The sequence below is a fragment of the Epinephelus fuscoguttatus genome, linkage group LG20, assembly GCF_011397635.1.
Source record: "Epinephelus fuscoguttatus linkage group LG20, E.fuscoguttatus.final_Chr_v1".
Classification (NCBI taxonomy): Eukaryota; Metazoa; Chordata; class Actinopteri; order Perciformes; family Serranidae; genus Epinephelus; species Epinephelus fuscoguttatus.
Genome location: NC_064771.1, coordinates 7,583,546 through 7,604,862, shown reverse-complemented (window position 1 = coordinate 7,604,862; position 21,317 = coordinate 7,583,546). Strand labels below are relative to the sequence as shown.

Sequence of the window (21,317 nt, the reverse complement as noted above, 5' to 3'; positions counted from 1 at the left end):
CGCTTCACAAAAGAAGATCGTAAAAACATACAGTCAATAAATACAAAGGCAATATGACAATAAAAACAAGAACCAGAAGATAATAACATAAAAATGAAGATCATAGGTAGATAAAAGCTATCACTTCGTATGTCATAATTTTAACTCATCTCATAATTAGACCTTTTAAAGTTAGAATTTGGATTTACGATCCCATAACTTGTTGTAACACTGCAAACTTTAGCTGTCCACATCATTTCCGTCAAACATCTTACAAACAATCCGATATGGAACTTAAACTACTGCTACTACTATGAACCACTCTAACACATTGTTTTAACACAGTTACAACTGCAGCAGCTCTACACAGCAATAAATGTAACAGCTGACGGTGGTCATATGTAAATGTCAGATACTTGTGGCTTAATGGTTTGATACGGTAGAGTGAGTAACTATACAACAAACAGCAACAGCAGTACCTCGTGTATATTTGTGACAAAAAGGATGCGACATATGCTACTTAATGTCCGCATTCAGCCAGTCCAAATTTGTGCAATTATTTCAGATTTCTCCAACACAGTGCACTTTCAGATGTGGCTTACGTCAGTCTGAGACTCCACATCAGTACAGTCATTACATGTGTGTTCTCAATGACAAGGTATGTACGTCATGTAACTTCCCTATTTACATACTGTATGCATGATGCTTATTTGGACAAAAGAAATATTGAGTCAGACCTAAAAACGCAGGACACTTACACAAGGTCATAAACATGCACAGGCAGAGATGTCCTCTGTTACAGTATGATCTGTGTGGACCTCAGACAGATGCTGACACACATAATAAGACAGATTATGCAGTGTGCGACAGCTGACTCCTTTCCAAACTGAACGAAGCAGTAGCAGTCTGCTCTCTTGCAGCAGCTAATCCTGCTGTGGCCTGCGCCTTGTTAAGTGTCTAATCCCACATGCGGGTGAAGCACCTCTATATTCTTTTAACCATTTCACACACGTGCAGTTAAAGCACTGCTGCACTGACGTTACAACGTCGCTACGTCTTTATTACAAGACTCCTGGAAATAATTGCCGAATGGAATCCTATCACAAAAGGGGTCAGCTCTATAAAAGGTGTTGTCATTTTACAATACGTCAATATAAACACTTTTCCTAGTGTTGTTGCTGCCAACTGCACTTTCAACATGCTCAATCAAGATATTTTGTCAGTTTTACAATTCTGCCCTTAATCTAACCGTGAACATTTTATAGATGGTCTGGCCTGGGGATGAGTTGCAGACATGTATGGAAGCACATTTCTGCCATGAAAAAATATATCAATGGATGAAAAGTTAAGAAAAATAAAAAAAATAAAATGTACTCTATGTTTCCATTCTGAGATACGAGATAATATATTTTAATTATAAGATAATGAGTCAAAGTTATGAGATAGTCAAATACCTCCTTGCAATTTTGATTTACTATCAATTTTTATTAAATATTAAAATTTTCAAATTATGATTTTGACTCAGTGTCGTAATTTTGACTTTTTTTTTGTGCCTGTCTACCGTTTCTAGGGCTGTAAATTTCTAGACCGATGGTCGGTTGGTTGGTCAATATGTTCTTGTCCGACCAAATTCTCATTGGTTAGACAGTCGCGGGTGTTACTTTAATAAGGCCATGTGTCCACCAATGCATTTCTTTTCCAAGCTATAAACAGCAGTTGTTGTTAGGCACCTACTAAAGTCCTGTGTGATGGTTGGTCTTTGTGGTATTCGTCCAGCCCCTTCTCCACTGTTATTGGACGGCTGGGGACAGTGACGAGTGCAGTGTTTTACCCAAAGTTAACGTTTTTCAGCTCTCATTTTTCATCAGAAAATGGATAAATAGATAAAAGTGTCAAATTTTATCACTATGGATTTATTTCACAAAGTCTCCAAAAAGATGCTGCAGTTCAAGGCTGGATTATGAAGCTTCTGAAAGGGATACGATCACACCGGAGTCCTTGCTGAAGCGGCATGATGGCAAAAAGTAGCTCCTAGGCTAAAAACAGTACATCTCTGTCAAGCATGCAGTGTAACAGAGATGTTTAACGTTCATAACGTTATGTTGTATATAACATCATCAGCCCCAAAGTTAACTTCTGTAGTGTCCAGTATGTCAGATTTTTCACACGACTCACGCACACTCAGGGGGAAAAGGGTTACAGTGGGCATTTTATTTTCAAATAATATTACATTTGAGATTACATTTATTTTTTACTCGAGGCATTCTACTTGCCTAAACACAGAGTTTACTTTGCCTGGGCAAGTGTTAATGTGGCCCATTTAGTTAACCTAGAGATAAGGCGCCTATCTTTTTCCCCCATTGACGAAGTGATTGGTTGAAGAGTAGGTCGAATTTCAGTCACCAAGATTTTCTTTGGTTGAATACAGCCCTTAACGTTTCTTTTTTTTTTTTCTTTTTTTTTTTTTTTTGTGTAACTTGACTTCAGCTTCCGAACCTTTTTACAGCTAACATGTATGAGGCAGTAACAGGTGTCTGAGGCTCCGATAAAAAAACACTCCCCACCCACCTGTTACACTACCATCATCTGATAAAAGCACAGCTATCTACAACATCCTCAGCTATCAGCAGCTATCTGTAAATGATTCCCTGCCAAGTGACCATTTAAGATCAACCACTGCAACCTCAGCATTCACTGAAGATGGACGCACCCTCTCTTCCACTCGCAAAGTGGATTATGCATTGATCCAAGGGTTTATATGAAGTCAGGGTGGTTGATGATTACTGAACATTCTAAGTGAGTCAGGGTGATCTTGGGAGGAGTTATGGTGAGGTGATGGTTAGTTTGAACCTTTGGATGGAATCACACATTTATGACAAAGCCCACATAACCAGCGGATGTTAATGAAGATGATAAGGAGGATATAACAGGTGAGGTGCAAAGTACACAACTGGAATGCTGTGCACTACAATTATCTCAGGGTGTAAGCTGAGTCACATGCCTGGGGAGAGCTGCTGTCTGAAAAGTGCAATATTTAATATTTCTATATTAACAATCAATTAAATGACTATGTGCTGCTCTCCATTTCCATATGTTTTGGTCTTGTCCTTCCCTACACACATACTGACTTGAAATTTTTGACTTATGATTTGGGTTTATTTTGATCCAACAGCAATTAAAGAATTGTTTGGGGTTCCACGGACTCTGCTGCTTTCAAAATATAAGTCAGATTTTGTAGCATTTGTTACCTTATTAGCCAGATGTCTGATTTAACTAAGGTGGAACACACACTTTGGTCGATAAAATGTCAAAAAAATGAAAAATGCTCATCACAATCATCTTCAATTTGCGTCTGTTGTCCGAAACCCAAAGACTTTTTATTTACCATCCTAATGACAAAGAAAAGCAGCAAATGTTCACATTTAAGAGGGTGGAACCAGCAAATGTTTGGCACGTTTGCTTGAAAATTCATTATCGAAATAGTTGATTTATTGAGTAATCATCGCAGCTCTATCCAACACTGAAAGGAGGAGTTCAGACATTAGACAATCTGACAAACTCTTTGTTTACCATATACCATCTCTTGAACAGTCATGCAAGGTAAACCACCTCCATATAATCCATTTACTGCACCACAGGGGAGGAGAGATTCTGCCTGTGCCACAGCAGGTGACCAGACATGCACTGCCACTTTTCTGTCTTTCACTCATACTTTGGCTTTGTCTCAAAACTAACTTTCAGACTGTTATGTCTGAAGACGTTCATTAATGTGTTCCTGTGTCTTTAAGTTTTCACTGCACTGTGTACAGTGTGACGTAAAGTGTGAGGTGTTGTGAGGCTCACAGACGAAGCTACACGGAGTGGTTTTTTGTCTCCATCCAAACACAATACAGACGACCCTGAGAGCATGTGGCACAGTGCTTACCATCTCCATTAATCTATCTATAACATTACTACCATTACTCAGTCAAAATGCATCTCTGGTGACATTGGAGAACAGCTCTCTGATTTTCAAACTTTTTTGGTTGTCTCCCCCACAGCATGCACAGGAAAACCACAGCATCAGCAGAGCCACGCACAGCAAAACAGTGCAGTGACAGCAAGTGCTGTATGATAATGACACTCCTGGGTAAAGTCCAGCAGAAAGTCTCTACAGCATGCTGGCACTGATACATTTTACAATGTTTGTTGCTAAAGCAACCCTCTGCTGAAAGGAAACATCAAAGAAGATATGTTTCCACACCCACAAAGCTCAACTGAAATATCTCTACAGCAGGTGTGACACAGGACCGACCAACTGTAATAATATGATACCCTAATGATCCCTGCAGTGAAAGCCGTAACAGCTCAGAATTCAGTCATAGTACCAGTTCTTACTGGTATCCACTTGCTGCTGTATGTGGTGCCTTGTCACACACATGCTGTTAGGGAGTGTGACCTAGTGGAACATACTAAATCTATATGTCAAAAAATCCCATGGAGCTCAGCAGTCAGAAAAATACATCTGCATACATCTTAGCCCTCAACACAGTCTGACAGGACTGAAACGGAGCCTACCACCAAAACTAAATCAGAATCAACTTCACTGGGCTAACGGTTGGACTGCTTGTGGAAGATGGATATCCATCATTGTCCAATTCACTGTGGTACTATATGTTCCCAAATTCATTCATGTGTGATCTGGCTCTCATTCCTGATACACAAAAAAAGTCAAGACAAATGCCTGTCATCAACTCTGGTTTTTGCTCACCCCACACCAGAGATAGCAGGCTCACAGTAAAACACCTGCAACCTTTTCTTATTTTGTTGTTTGCCTAACAGTTACTATTCCACACTTCTGCGTAAACAGCACAGTTTTAAATACAAACATTTTAGCAAAAATGCATGTGTTTGGGAAGTACTAAGCGCACAACCTGGACCTGTTAAAGCAAATCGCTTTGGCTTCCATTCGTCAAGAATTTTGGATTCTGACTGTGAGGTGAAATGCTCCTTTAACATTTTAGCATATTTATTTGTATTCATTGTTCATTTTAAATTTGCAGGGCACCTGCTGGCTTTTATTCCGAGTGACTGAAAATGGGCTTAATAAAATATGGGCTCAATATATTTAAGTATATTGTATATACACACTAGGGGTGTAATGTCCATTGATCTCAATCAATATATCAATTAAATAAACAACAATCAAATATTATTGATGCAAGGAAGTGAAAACATCGATTCATATCATCATCTTAAGGTTCTACTTTTATTTTGAAATTCTGTGTCACTGCAAACAGCAGCTGGCAGATGAATAGCAAGCAGCCAAGACAAAGATGATGACGATAACATTATTTATTCTGAGTTAAATTAACAGTGTGGAAATATTTTCAATTTTGGAGAAAGTCCGGGTCAACAGACAAAGCTAGCTAATTTATGCTAACTTCTTGTGGAACACAACAACATTAGCCGCTCTATTTTAACAATGTTCAGCTGAAAGAAACGTGCATGCAGGCTGAGATTCAACCTTGCTGTTCTGTTGGGAGATGCAGTGAATTAAACCAACAGTAAGTAATAGGCTATAAAGTACAAATATGTATCATTTGTTAAGCTATGAGTAGAGGAAAACTCCAATAGCCACTAGACTAATTTATGAGATGTAAGTATGCTTAAGTTAATAATGAGTGACTAGCAAAAAACATTTTTTTGTATGAACCTTGACAGTTATTATTGAACTGATTTTTATATTTTCGTTAAATGATGTTGTTAATCTGTGTTTTATGGATGTTGGGAGAAGTTTGCCATCAGGGCTTTATGTGAGACAGCCCTGAAGTTTCATGAAAAAGATGGTTTAGGTTTACATGAAAAGATGTCCTCCAGAAAGGGATTTCTGACATAAATCCCCGAAGGCAAACTTATCCCATGTGTTGTTTTATGTGTGTTAGTGGAGTCAGTACACATTATTTATCTGTTGAGTTTATCTTATATGGTTAAAAGTAAAAATGAAAGGGCCAGCAGCTTCTTCTGTAACTGATTGTGTTAAATGATCATAAATTGTATCGTGGCAGACTTTGTAATATTGGCAAATATCGTACTGTTGTTTAAAGAATTGATATAATAGCATATTGTGATAAAGCTGGAGATTTACACTCTCGGTATATACCATGGACTGGAGTACCATGACAAAAAAAACTCCTATGATGGGGTGACACAGTCTAAAAAAATGATGAATCACAAATGCACCAAATGTGGATTGATCTGCCACTGATAACGGTCCCCAACAAATACCCTATTTCCACCTGTTTGAGTAATGTTTGCTAAAAACTACAGAGACCAGCTGTTTTTTTTTTAATGAAACTATGTATTTGTCAGCTGGTATTTAAGGATTTGCATCTTAAGAAAGGAAACAGTGGTTTAGAGTGTGAGTACCACAGACAGGTTGGGGAAGTCAGGAAGTACTCAGAAATGTAGAAACACATTGCTGGTTTTGGTCCTTAAAAAGGAATTTGTTGACAATAAGAAAACTATAAAATAACACCAGCCTTATCCTTTAAACTTTGTGTGAGACCGACAGGCTGTGCTGGCTCTGCTAGCTGTACAGGGCTAATACCTAACTACAAATAGCCCATCTTGCTTTACTGTCAAAAAGATATTAGCTTAACATTGACGGCTAAATGTACCAATAGTCAGCAGTGGCAGATGCAAACAGTGGCCTGCCAATCGTGCCATTTTCAAGTGATATTATATTTCAAACTGTCCTCTGCAGAAAAAGGTCAACCACAGAGCAGCACCTGCAGCCTGCTGGGGATTCCACACAAAGAAACCAGACAATATGATTTCAGTTGCAGAGATGTGGCTGCAGGCCTTCGTGGGTGACACTTTGTACCAACAGAGATAACATCTGGTTTGCTCTCTGCCATAAACAGCCTCAGACTGAATGCAGGATTAGCCTAGTTTAAGTGTGATGGTACAGGAGGCAGCAGGCAGCCATTGTAAACATTCCCTAAGCTTGTTGAATATCAGTTAATGGTTTTACAGCTTGCTGTAGTTAAACATCAGATCCTGTGTTCCAACCTAGTGTCACATAATGAGAGCTGACTTGCTGGGAGGACCTTGAACTGAGGGTGAAACAGTGATGTGAAACCTTTATGGCCATCTCTGGGCATGAGAGAAAAAAAACACATCTCAAACATGTTGTAAATTTTCACAAAGTATGGGAAGATTGAATTGAGCCGTTTCTGTTGAACCACCCGGCATGTGTTGTGACACACTTGAAAAGCACAGCCCCTCTCACACCAGCCTCGTGAAAACATCAACCCAAAAGGGACTGCTACAGTCCGCCTCAATAGCAAAGGTTGTGCAATGGACTTGTGTAATGAAAGGTTCCTCACTGGATAGAATTGCACCTAGTTATTTAACTGCAGTATAAATGAAATGTGCCCATAGCACTGAAAATTGAATTAAGTAATTCTTGGATCATATGGAATTGTGGAAAACCCTGTTTATACTCAAAGCAGCTTGTGCTTTTTGACTAATCTCATATTGACTTGCCAATTTTATTATTATTATCTGTGCGTTAAAATAACCTCAACTCAAGGTCCACTTTTTTGGAGCTTTCAACTTCATCTCATCAGTAAAATATCTGTCAATATTTCAGTGATTAAGTACTATAATCTGTCTCTGCAGTAATGTTAACACATTCAGAATAAAAAAACTGTAACCCACTGTGCAACAAATAAAAAAGAAGGCTGCTGACCTATTTTCTGTTAAAACAAACAAACAAAGACTGCTGCATCAATATACTGCTTAATCATCCTACTCTAGCTTCTAGAACCCATTTCCTCCCTTAACTTGCTTTTTAGTATGAACAACATTTCGCTTTGTGTTTACTGCTGAATGATGTTACTAACTACATGTAGCATTATGGTTATCTTTAACTGAGAAAAAAAAAAAAAAGTAGCTTCAGCACTATAGCAACTCGCTACAAGGACAGGAAGTGGTTTCCTCATTGGTTCCGCCCCAACAGCTCACATCACATCTGCTAACAGAGGAACCTGCTGTCTGTGTGTGTGTGTATGTATGATACTTGTATGTTTGTACTGCGTGTGTTTGTGGTTACAGAAGAGGCCTCTACCAACAAAACCTGAAACTGAGAAATGAGTTCATGAGTCATATAACACCAAGCAATCTTATTCTCAGGCCTCTGTTCAAGAAAGTATAATATTGAGTGCAACGAGTAATAATAAGAATAAGTAGAATAGTAGAATAAGAAACGCACTAAACAACAGAAATGATCTTTTCTAGATTTAGCTTAATGGGGTGTAAAAGCCACTCAGTGGGTTTGTGGTTATAACCTGCTATTTGATTGAAAAGTCCGCTGATGCTTGCTTCAGTGTTTCACCATTAAATCATAGGCGGTTAAAGATGCGGAATGTGTACGGCCCCTTACAGACAGATTGAAGACCTCAGTCTTCTGCCTGTATGAGAATAACAAAATGAGGGGGAGGTGCAGGCAATTAGGCTATGACATGGTGCTGGTTATGGTCACATAGCAACCTGAGACGCAACCTGTCTCCATGCCCTTGAAAGTTAGTGTTTGGGTGAAGACCACAGTCTTCAGCCTGTCTGAGAATAAAAAAATGAGGGGGAGCCAGAGTGCTCCACTGTTTAGTTATTAAAGCTATGTCTCCAGCAGTGGAGAGCAGCCTCTCTGCTGCACCAATGAAAGCCAAGTCACTAAGCGGGTCAGGTGCAGGGTTTTTGAAGTACAACAGACTGAGCGGAGTTATTTTCTTGTTGCTCAATACTGCAGCTAGCCTCACAAAGCTTAATTTGACACCACAACAGACTGTATGAAAAGCAATGGTGATAAATATTATCTGTATTAACTGTCAGAATATATGGTATTTTTATTTCTCCCTCGTCTCCATCTATTAATCCTCTCAAACTCTTTGGTCATTCTGAATTCTCAATTTAGCAACTGTTGACTGATACGATTAAAAGCAGGTTGAGCCAAAGCTTGAGGTATATGTAACATATTATCAATGTATTCAGAGTTTGAGAGGAGAAGAGACTTCAATGACACTTTCCTTACTGCTCGCACCAAATATAATTATAATCCCTGTCGTGCCGAAGACCCCGATTAAATCTTGATGGATCTGCAGGCTTTCATGGTGACAGCTTAACTTCACGGTCTAGTCAGAGCTGAAGGGGACAACATGATCACAGCAGTGATGGCTCAAAATCTCCTGTCATGTCAGTGTCAGAAGAATGTCCTTAGTTAACCTTGGGGGAAACTGCTGAAAACTAAATGAATGGCTACATGTTCTCTACAGCTAAGTATGAAGAACTGTAAGGGAAGCTTAAACAACCAACAGGCTATTTTGTATCCATGTTTATTTAGACTATGTCACTAAGAAAACAGTGGGTGAGTGAGGATCTCAGTCAGATGACGCCAGCAGCTCTTTTATGGAGTTTGCTTTGGATGGCAGCCCAAACAAAGACCCATCTGATGGAAAGTTGCTCTCACAGGGAATGCCATCAAGATTTGGTCTGAGTAACAAAACGGATTGATTTGCTATGTAATCAACAGACACACACACGCATGCAGGCAGGCAGGCAGGCAGGCACGCAGGCAGGCAGGCACGCACGCACGCACACACACACACACACACACAGTTGATGAAAAAAAATGTTTGACTTGAAAGTCTCCAAGTACAAGCTATAATTTAAGAGGCACAGTTTATCCACTGCAGTACCATGGATGGCCTGACACTGGCTGGTGTTGTCATGATAACACAATGATAACTTTGATACAATACCTGCCCAAATACCTCAGTACTGATACTGAAACAGAACCACAGCAAAAACCTAAAACATCACGAAAAGTGATGGAAAAATAGACCACAGAAGATTGAACCTAAAATTCTCCTGTGTTTTTTAATAGAAAACCTGTGAAAGAGGCGTGCTGAGTTATTTGTGTGAGTCTACTTTAGTGCACTGCTGTAGTGTACAGGCTAGTAATCCTGGATTTGAGCTTCATCACTACAAAGCGGCTGACTTAACAGTTAATGTCATTGTAATGTCTATTATCCTTATGTTCATTAAAACTGTAGTTTATCTGCTGTTAAGTGTTTTCTTGTTTGTTAGTTCATACATGTAGGTGTGTTTTTGACAATGAATAAGCACATCTGTAACTTTAATAAAGCTTTGAAATGTGGCGCTAAAGCTCACAGAGTCAATGAGCCCCGGACTTAAATAAAAGGCCTCTTGTATTGCATGTCATTTTGAAAAAAAAATTACCAAAAAAATGAACTGGTTTCTTACTGTTTAATGGGTGGTGAGCTATTGAAAGTAAAATTAACTGAAACTGACTAAACAGCGCTGAATAGCATTCAATGCACTTCTGTGGCTGAGGTCTGCATTCTGACTGCATTTTCTCCTAATAAAAATAATTAAAGCAAAATTGTACACGCCATGATTATCATTACCAGTACTGACTGAGTATAAATTAATCATTTATAACTGGTGTTGCTGATCTGCAAACTTGGGAACGCCTGATCTTTAGCATCTTGAACTGTAAGGCTTAAATATTACACTGAAGCAAAATATTTAACTCGCTGGTTATGTTCTGTACTGAATTGTACAACTCGTGCAGATCCAACCCAGTCACTGACCTGTTGCTCTTATATTATAACTACAGATATTCTATCAGTGGAGGAAACTTAAGCAACTGCAGCTTTGAGTAACATGCGAGTAATCTTGATTTATTGCGTTCTCTTCTCTTGAATCAATAAAGTGGCAGATTAATTGTTCTTTCCCAGGCTTATATGAGCTGAGAGATAAGAGATGTTGTGAAACACTGAAGCAGAAATGATCTGTTGTAAAGATGAGAGCTGCCTCAAGGCCTTCATTCTGAGTTTAAGGTTCAAAGTCTTAAGATTTTCTGCAAACAGGGAGTGGAATAAAAAGTCCATGTAGACAACAGGGCAAACATAATGAGTCTGTATCCTGTGAAAATGAGTAACCAGTGGATTGTCAGGAGTGAAGACTTTTTATTTTTTGTGAAGAACCTCATTATGTTAACCCTTCAATGTTCTTCAACACTTTTAACACTCATTCATTTAGGATCCTGTTATTTCATCATTTGTTTGACATCTTCACATCTACAAGTGCTGAACAAATTGCTGTTTAATCCTGTGGCCAGCCCTCTCTTGCCCACACCCACACACATACTCTCACTTCACTCCAGCCCTATTGACAGTGTGTGTTAAGTGAGGGTGTAGGTATTTCAGGGTCAGCATGGCCTCCTTGTTGAGGCGTGAGAGTCCTCTCTCCTTTCCTCCCTGGCCCACAGGCCTTTCTCCCCATGCAAACACTGTGGACAAAGCCTCTTTCTGCTGCCGGGGATCTCTATGGTGACCGATGGAAGGCCCTCGGTGTGGCGGAGGACCGAGTCGCTGGAGGCCAGGATGTTACCATAATATGATGACATGCTCATTCAGTTTGTGCTTTTATCTTCCAGGAAAAAGCAATCTCTAAAGCATTAGATATCCAAGTCTTTGCCAAGACTATCACCATGAGGACTTTGATTAATCTAGGGTAAAAAAAAGTTTAGCGACTGACTGCTGGACTGCAATACCAAGTATAACCAAAGACAATCACATGAAAGGGACTATTGTTGGAAACGTAACCATCAGTGTGTTCAGCAGGGCTAGTTCCACGTCATCACTGGCTAGCCCACTCAAGTGTATCCCACTGAGAGGCTGGTATCAGAGGCCAGTATAAGACCATCAGTCAGGCCCTGCCAAGTTTGCCATCAGGGAGGAATGTAGCTGGAGGTTTGCAGCATCCCAGCCAGCCAGCCTGGACCGTTCACTTACTGAAGGTCAGAGTATTAGTGACAGGGCATGAGCCACATAGAACAAGACAGGGATCTACACATCCCATTTATGACAACAGAATGGGGCAAAATACTGTATAGGAGATCCATATGGGCATAAGCAGAAGTGTGGTGTGTCAACCGCCAACTTTGTTCAGCATTTGAGGCTGCAAAATGCAGAAAGTTGAGGCTAGCATTATGTAGAAGCTAGCAAGGAGTAGTTAACTTTGCAAACATTAGATCAACAAGCTCTAGATAATCCCTGCAGTCTTTGCTTCCAAGACCCCCTTTACACCTTGCAATAAAATTTGTTACTTATCCAGATCTACGTATAGTTAGACCTGATTACATTTACACCTGTGTCCAGTGACCACATTGAGGTCTGATTGAGATACAATTGCCCCGTGCAGTTAAAACAGCAGTTCAAATGGTCCCCACCCCTTCGGGTCAACAACTATTATGATAAAACTTTACGTAATGTTTTAAATATAAAGGTGCGCATCATGATATTTTCTGCATTTTCAAAGTAAATACTGGCGTAAAATAAAACAAATATTAGCATAAAATATTTGCTGGTCCACTGTTCGAGACAGTCAGGTAGATTTAGAAGGTAATAGAGATGTTGACAAGGATGAAACATGTCTACTTGACCGTAATGACGAAGATTGATTGTGTTACAGATGAGGGAGACACAGCAGCAGTGTTAGCATCACAGCTTCCACAGCTTCCACATCAGGTGAGGGAGAGCTACTGCTGCCGTGCTGGTTTGGAATAGTGACACTTGTTCCACTATTTTTGCCAACAAAGTCGTTCTATGTGGATTAAAAACACAATTGCATTTACACTTACACCTCAATGCGTTTTAGATGCATTTACACCTGTACTTTCATGTGGTAAAAACTAGCTTATTGCAATCCAATAACTCGAAGCACATTTCAATGCAAGGTGTAAAGGGGGTCCAAGCTTTGGTAGCCTAAATATTGTCTTTTAAAATCAATCAAAAAAAATCTCCAGTGTTTTTTTGCGCACTTTCAATCTGTGCATTGAAAACCTGAGTGTAAACACTGGACATTTAAAAAAAAAAAAAAGTTGAAATATTGCAAAAAAAGTTTTTAGGCTTGGCTGAGGTGGAAAAGTTGGTATATGGATAAAAATATATGCAATAAAGTGCGATGGTAACAGACTAATTAAATCAGGACGTACAAAAGCATGTGAATTAAACATCCACTGAAGCTTTCACACCACTGAATTAGAACAACAAAGGTTACAAAGTAATTAGATGCAGGGCTAAACAGGCAAACTACTGCAGCTGGCCTCCCGGGAATGCGCAAGCACTTGTCAGTCACGATACTTCTCCAAGCTGGGGAGCGAGGTCACAGCCAGACAGTAAGTTAATACTGTTTATTCAAAAGACATATCTGTATCATGGAGTCATCCATCAAAACTTTCTGTAAACCATTCTCTTCTGTGACAGTTTATGATCCATCAGAACAGGGTTATATAGAATTGGATGGTGTAACACCACAATTTCACAATCCTGAACTTAACACAAAAAATTGATCTAATTTATTTCACCCCTCCATGCAGATCAGCCATACCACTGAAATGAATTAATTTAACTCAGAAATATAATTATATTATATGCTGGTGTGACTGGACGCTTATACAGGAGTCATGCTTCTGCAAATAAGCAAGTCAACGTGTCTGCTGATCAACACAGAGAGGGGTGTCATAGGTAACCAGCCAAAGAGCAATGGAAGTGCCATGGAAAATATCTTTTAAATTATGATTTCCCCCAAGGCAATGGTCCATGTGATGTAGATTTTGTCATCTGCCTTTTTTTTTTGTGAGGGTTCACATTTATGACCATGTGACTGTACAAACCAACTGCACAAGTCTGAACACATCTGCCTCTGCAGGAACCCAATTTAGCATTTTACAGTGGTAACATAACCTCATCTGTGGCCACTGTCCATGTCCCCTTTAAACCCATAGTGAGTCATCAGTTCATCAATTAACCAAAACAGTGACAGTAATCAACAATGAAAATTAGTTTCAGCCCTAGCTCTAACATATAGATATTCAAGTAGGAGGATTCTACCAGCTGTAGCTGACCCTTGACTCCTACTACTGAGAGGGCCAGGTCTAAAAATAACCAAGTATCCTATTATTTTCATAAGCCCCAAATAAAACCCCTTCCTCCACTCAGACAAGCACCTCCACAATTAGGCTATTTTGCACTGCAGTTACACAACATTTAAATCAGTGCCCAGACTTTGCACTGACTAAAACAGTTACATAGCTACAAAATCTTTCCATGTTTATGACCACTTCAAAGAATAACCTTACAAAATGGTTTCATAACAGACAACAAAAGCCTGGTCTTTCAAAGAGGCAGGATTATGGTAATCCAAGGAAAGGGACACATGTCAAAGCAATTAAAATTTCTTTGTAGCGGAAGGCGTCAGAGTCCCAGACAGGGCGTCACACCATCAGTATTATTGCTAATCTAACTCTTTTTGTGAGTACGATCAACAAAAGCTCCTTCAGAAAATCTGAAATTGTGGTGCACCTTTATCCCACACTAAAGTCTAGACGTGATTGGCGTGTAAAAGCAATTACAGCATTATTTTTATCCCAGACGTCAATTCATATCCCTTAAATTCATTTCAGATAATCATCAAAGCGTGAAAAAATATGCTCTATTGCTGACATGCATCAATGTGACAAAGCCTCTGGTCCGACAAGCTAAACCTGATGGGGAATTCAATCCAGGAAGCAGAGAGACTGACAGGCATTTATACGACAAAGACACTGTTGAACAGGAATGAGTAGAGGCCTGGCACATTTCACTGTGCCGTGTCACGTCTCTGTCTTAGCTTATAGCCTTTCACTGGAACTGGAAGTGGCTACTTAATAGGGGATCTGTTTCCACATCACCTTTCAGTTCAGAGGTAGAGCTGGCCCCAGATCAGATAGGAAAATTTTGGCTGATGAGTATGACTCCTACAATAAGAGAGCCTGACTCTTATAATGCAATGCAGCCCAGTTGCCAGAAAAAAATTGGCAACGTTTGGTACATTTCTGCAAACTACGGATACATTACATTTGTACGTTATTATGATGCAGATATGTTGAAACTTGACGTTTCTTTTCATTTCAAGAATGCTGTAGTTAACTTGTGGTTAGGTTTAGGCACAGAAACAACTTGGTTATCATAAGGAAAAGATCATGTTTGGGCTTTAAAAAAAACACGGTTTTGGTGGCACAATCATGGCTGGAGAAGTTGTTGATAACTTCGTTATTAAACAAAAAAAACAGTGTCTCTATAAATCAACAACTGCTTTACGTGGCACTATCAAGGCAAAAACTATCCCTGACTAACCCTAACCTTAATCCCTAACCCTGCCTTGGCAGAAAATGTTTGTTTTGTTTTGTTTTGTTGTTTTTTTTAAGATATTTTTGGGAGCATTTTTAGCCTTCAATGGATAGGACAGACAAGCGTGAAGAGGGGAGAGAGAGAGGGAGTGACACGCAGCAAAGACACCCAAAAAAAAAACAACAACTGTTTTTTGTGGCACTATCCAGGCAGGAAACACAGCGATGTCTCTGTAATAACAACCACTTTTCGTGGGGCTATGGAAAGACATTGAGAGGTTGCTAAAAACACAACTGTTTTTGTTGTTTGTTCTGTACAGTGGTCTGCAGCTTGGCAGGTGTCTCACCTTGATGTCTCTCCATCCACTTTCCCCTCCCCCTCCTGATAACAAAATCAGCTCATATACTATGTCACTCTAGAAATGCTGATATGATACATATGAAACATACATGTTGTTTGCAGAAATGTAGATGCCAATATTTTCTTTTGGTGACTGGGCTGTGCAATAATATGGAATGAACTGTGTTTTTAATTACCTGGTAGACCTTACATCCTGTGCTTGTGCACACAGTGACTCGTAGAGCTGGGCAATATGTCAGCATGTGGTGTGACATGATATAAATCTGTCAAACGTCAGAGGTTTTCCCATACTGTTCATACCAAGCTGACCATTTAACAGCTGCTGAGGTATTAGGACATTGTAAATGATGCTGTAAATCAACAATGCTTCATGGTAATATTGCTTTTTGTGATAAATTATAATTATAAATTTAAGAAGTGTCTGAATTAGCCAAAAACAGACACTTCTGTCAAGATACTTAACAGAATACTTGACAGATACTTGTCAACAAACGCTAAGAAACTGATTGCTGATGAGATAAATAAGTGACGGCAACATGAAAGTATGTGGACCTTGAGATGACGGTGTTTTGTAACACAAACTGATCCAAAGGCCAAGAAGAAATTTCCATGGTCAAGTTACTGAATTGCTTTTCATAGTTTGTACTAGCCTACATTATGATACTGTATAGTGATATGATTATGATAATAGATTATCCATATTGCACACTCTTCACCACTCTATTCACAGGTCCAGAGGATAACAGCTGACCCTGAAACCCACAGTTCTCAAGGTCTAGTTTACAAAGGACTCATCAAAACCCAAAAGCACAGAAACATATTTAAGATGACACCCATTTAGGTGGCACTGTGGGGCTTTTTGCCTCATATTATTTGCTTTAACTGTTTGCTCAGGAATATAACATAACACAATGACACAACATCATAATAAGTCTATGGTACACTAAGTGAAGTGTGCAGTAACTTAAATAGAGTGAGCTGCTGTGCTTCACTGTACCTTGGTGCTGGAGCTGACACTCAGCCTCCCTGACCTGTCCGACCTCACCGAGGAAGCATCCCCGTTCTCACGCGGGACAGGGCTGGACTCCCTCGGGGTGCCGTTGCTGTGTGTGTCCCCGCGGTCTGAGTCGCTGTCTCCTGCGAACTGGGGAATCCCCTCCTCGACGTACTCTTTACGGCACATCAAGTTGTGTTTCTTCAGCAGCTCAGCCGTATCGGGGTCCACCACAATAAGCTCGAGAGGCCCGTTGGTGGCCCGTATCCTGGCGACCACTTGCTGATGGCTCTCGCCCTCCACGCTCTCTCCATTCACGAACGCCAGGCGGTCGCCCGCGAGCAGCCCGGCTGCGGAGGCGGGAGTATCGGGCTCCACGAGCCTGATAAACTGCCCAGTCTTGCCCTTCTCTCCGTGCAGGTGGAACCCGTATCCGCTGGTGCCTTTCTCCAGCACACACATTCTGGGTCGGAGGTTCGACATGTTGAGACTCTTCTAACCGGCGAAAACTTGTCTCCTCACTATCCGAACCACTTCAAAGCTTTTAAGTAGGGAGTCACAAAAACCATACACAAACTGACACCTGTTGCACACACTGACTTCGCTCGAGCTCGACTTCCGCCCAACTGAGTCACAGTAAACTTTCCACCACTAATGTTGCGCTTTCACTCCGACCGGCTGGTGCTCAGATCCTCCCCTATGAACTGCTGTGTTGCAATCTTCTTTTTCACCTCCAATCCGAAACTGTCCCGTGCTCAGCGGAGGTGCCAGCGTCAAACTCACACAACGAGGTTAACGCGTGTCATCAGATTTTCAAAATAAAAGCCTCTACTGCGTTTCAATGTCGTATGCATCTTTTTGTCTAAGAATTTAGATATCTAAACGACATTGTTGCAGGGAGTGTTCAATACCAGTAGCCTAGCATTTAGACTCAGTATGCTTAAGTTACAAAAAAGCACAAGAAAATTTAAAACAACAGCTATTTTCAAAAAATGTAATTGATATTTCCCATCATAATATATTCCTGGCAGAGAGGAAGGCACTCTTTTAAGTTTTTAGAGCTACTTTTAGAAAAACATACAATTGATTTTAAATTTAAAAAAAAATAGATAAGGTTAAAATATTAAACATGGAAAAATGTCCAGATTAATAGAACATTATTGAGAATTTTCAAAAACATATCATATAAAATTATCCAGTCATGCAAAGCTGGTTGGACTTATAACCCCAGTGTCTTTAAATCCTTGGTCTGAATGTCATGACATTCCAGCATTTGATATTTCTCACATTCTTCTTCACATTCTGTGTCTGACATAATAAACATATAACACATAAATACATAAATATATGATAAATAACTATTTAATACAAATGTAATAAATATAATCTCTATTTTTCTCATCACTGAAAAAAATTAATTCTAGCTGGACTGAAAAAAAGATATGTGTTGGCTTTTCTCAGTTCTTTTTTTTTTCTGAATTATAGTCCTTGTTTTGGATCCTAATGTTTTTGCTCTAGTTTGTCAAATTTTGTATGTCTGATGTTTTATTTTACAACTTACTTTTTATATTTTTTTTTATTTATTTGTATATAAATCTCCCCAGAGTATTTTCTTTTCTTTATTTATTTCTCCTTATCTTCATTGAGGTTCACTATTACGTTGCTCTGTATTTGTACAGAATGTACATCCTCTACCAGATGTTGTATGTTTATGCTTCTGTATGTTTTCCAAATGTTTAATAACAAAAAAAAAAAAAAATCTTTAAAGCCTGGCTAGCACCCAGACAAGCAGCAGCACTTTGGTTACTAATGTAGCCTATTTAAATATTTTTTTCCTTTAGTTACTGTATGAATAAAATGTATGGATTTCAGATTCTTGTTCTCTGTAAACTTTGTGTTGTGCTTACACCAAATGCGATGCGAATTTGAATGCTAGAATATTTTGTGTTGACATGCTACATATACGTTAATAACTTACTTCATACACGCATGAAATCACTGAATCCATGAATGAACTTCCACCACTTCAGATTTTTCAACTCTGGTAAATGAGCATATGACATGAAATTGCAGTAGGTTAATTTCCGCCACTGAATTCATGTATTTCAAGTCATTTTTGTTGCATCTATCACATCCATCGTGTCGATCGTGCCGCCCAGTGGGAATTTAAATCTAATCACATCTTTACATTGACTTTACATGTAATTCACTCTCAACAATTCGAATTGTTTTATACACGCCTGGTGTGAGCACATTATTAGATTCTTGTTTGCCTTTGAAGACTATAAATGTACAGGCTATGGTTTGTTTCACTTGGGGGCATCATAATGGGACTAATAGTGGGACTGATTACCCAGGGTCTCAATGGGAAGGGGCAGCTTGAGAAATCTGGCATGAAAAAAAAATTGGTTTTGTTTGCAATTTTCTTATTTCAAAGTAATTAGAGCCATAACTAAATTAAAATTGGTTGAATACATTGTTGTAAAGACTGAACTTTCTGTAAAAAAAAAAAAAAAAAGAAAGAAAACATAGTAGAAGCTCTCTGAAGCCCCTCTCACCCTTAAAGGCACAAAATGGTCTAGTCTGCCCCGCTGCAGAATTCATCTCTAAAGAGCTGAGTGAGTGACTGCCAGTGTTGTGCTAGTTACTGAAAAATAGTAACTAGTTACCGTTACTAGTTACTTCAATAAAAAAGTAACTCAGTTAGTAACTCAGTTACTTAAACCAAAAAGTAATGCGTTACTGAGAAAAGTAACTTTTCAGTTGAAAAAATAACGGAGTACGCACCGTCTGGTAACGGTAAATGAGTTACTGAATTTAAAAACTAACACGTTAGAGTATTAGTTACTGCCAAAACTAACGGCGTTACTAATAACACGTTACTGCCCAACACTAGTGACTGCATATGTTGCTGAAACACCAACATAGACTAGATCTATCTATCTATCTAGACTGTCATGTCCTCCCAAAAAAAGGGAAATCAAGGGTTCCATAAAAATAAAAAGAAAGAAAGAAAGAAAGCAAACTGACTTTAAAAAAAAATCAAAAGGCACAAGAGACAGACACGGATCAAGAGAGGAGTGATGGGGGGCCTACAGAGACTGCTTATGCACAGGGCCCAGAATTTGGTGCTACAACCCTGGTTATACTCATGCTTTTGCCCAGGTCACAAAATAGCATGTTAGGAAGTCATTAATAACGTTCAGCAATAACAGTAAAGCACAGGTGTTACTAAATATATTAATTAGTTCAGAAACATAAGATGTGCGGGCATGCAGTCAGGACCTTGTGTTTTTTTGGTCTCCTGAATGTGTTAGTCAGCCTCCTCCTGTATGAAGAAGCATGGGCTTGGCACTGCAATATAATTGGACAGAGAATTCAACCTGAAATAGAAAGTGCTCAGTTTGATCTGAGCACCAGTGTTACAGTCTTGGAGGCAGGTGGCCTCTGCTGAAGTGAGTTTTAGGCCTGTTTAAAAAATGAGGACAATCTTTAAACCTCTGAGGGCTCTCAAGGTTTTTTTAAATAGCTTTCAACCAACCAATCAATCAACAACCAAAAAACTGCAGTATAATTTGGTCAAATAAAGGTCACAAATTCACACAGCTTTTGAACATAGGAGAGCAAATATATCTGGTAAATAGGGAACACGTGTTATTACATGGCCTCAAAAAAGTGAGCTATTTACCCCATAAAAGAACTTAGAAACAACCTCTACCTGGCTGGAGTTGGTAGTATAGTTGGAGTATAAAACATAAATGAAAATAAATTAACTGGAATCCACATTTTGAAGGCTGCGATGCTTGTGCTTTTATTTTGAAGGTTGCACCTGCAAATAGGAAGTCTTGTTCCTATTTATTCCTGTAGGTGCACAACTTCATTAAATGATCATGACACTGTTCATATGAAGTGTGCTCACTTAAAAATAGTTTATTTCTTATGCAGCATACATCACATCAAAGACAACTTTTGGCAGCATGGTCTGACAACAAACAACTGTTGTACAAACGATGTGTACAAAGTCAAATGGTTATAATCTGAATAATTTTAGATTATAAACTGTGTCAGACCTGAGCATCCATATAGTAACTGACCAATATGAAATATTTGCAGAGGAACGTTGCATACTGCAAGCAGAAGTTCTTAAACTTGCTTGTGTTACAGAAAAACCTGAACATTGAGCTGTTGTTCTGACATCATTAGTTCTTCATTAAAGCTGCAGTAATGAATATTTTTACGTTAACAATGGATCGAATAAATATGTACAATAGAAATTCTATGACCTGTAGTGACAAAGCCACAGAGAATTACCACCAAATTCTGCAGCTCCCCTCAGCTGAAGAGCAATCAGCTAGCAGCTAACAGTGCTAACTCCATGAACAGCGCTAAACAATGGCAAAAATGGTGACAAAGCTAACGCTGTTATCCAGGGGGGAACCAGAGGATGGGTGCTATATGGCTAAGCTTGAATTACAAGGTAGTATCACTTTATTCTCCTCCCAAGACACCATTACTTCGCTATATCTTTACATAGCAAATAAGGGTTTGCTGCTATATTAATGCTCTAACCGTCAGATACAGAATCTTTAAGTAATTGTTTTGGTTGGCTGGCCTGAAACTCTGAATATTCTGCTAAAACCACAGTTCAGTACCTGCCTAAAAAGAAATGGCAGACAGACAAAGTTAGCAACAAAACGTAGCATTCAGCAGCTGAAAAGACAGATATTTTTCTTGTAAAGTGGTGG

General features: G+C 39.2%; 1 protein-coding gene across 1 annotated transcript in view; it reads right to left on the bottom strand.

The window, feature by feature from the left end:
* Positions 1 to 17,291, bottom strand: part of slc9a3r1a (SLC9A3 regulator 1a) — a 28,758-nt gene extending 11,467 nt beyond the window's left edge. The window contains exon 1 of the mRNA XM_049563758.1: positions 16,576 to 17,291. Coding sequence (XP_049419715.1) covers positions 16,576 to 17,055 — 480 coding nt within the window. The 5' untranslated portion in view covers positions 17,056 to 17,291. The remainder of the gene's footprint in view (positions 1 to 16,575) is intronic.
* Positions 17,292 to 21,317: the final 4,026 nt, after the last annotated feature.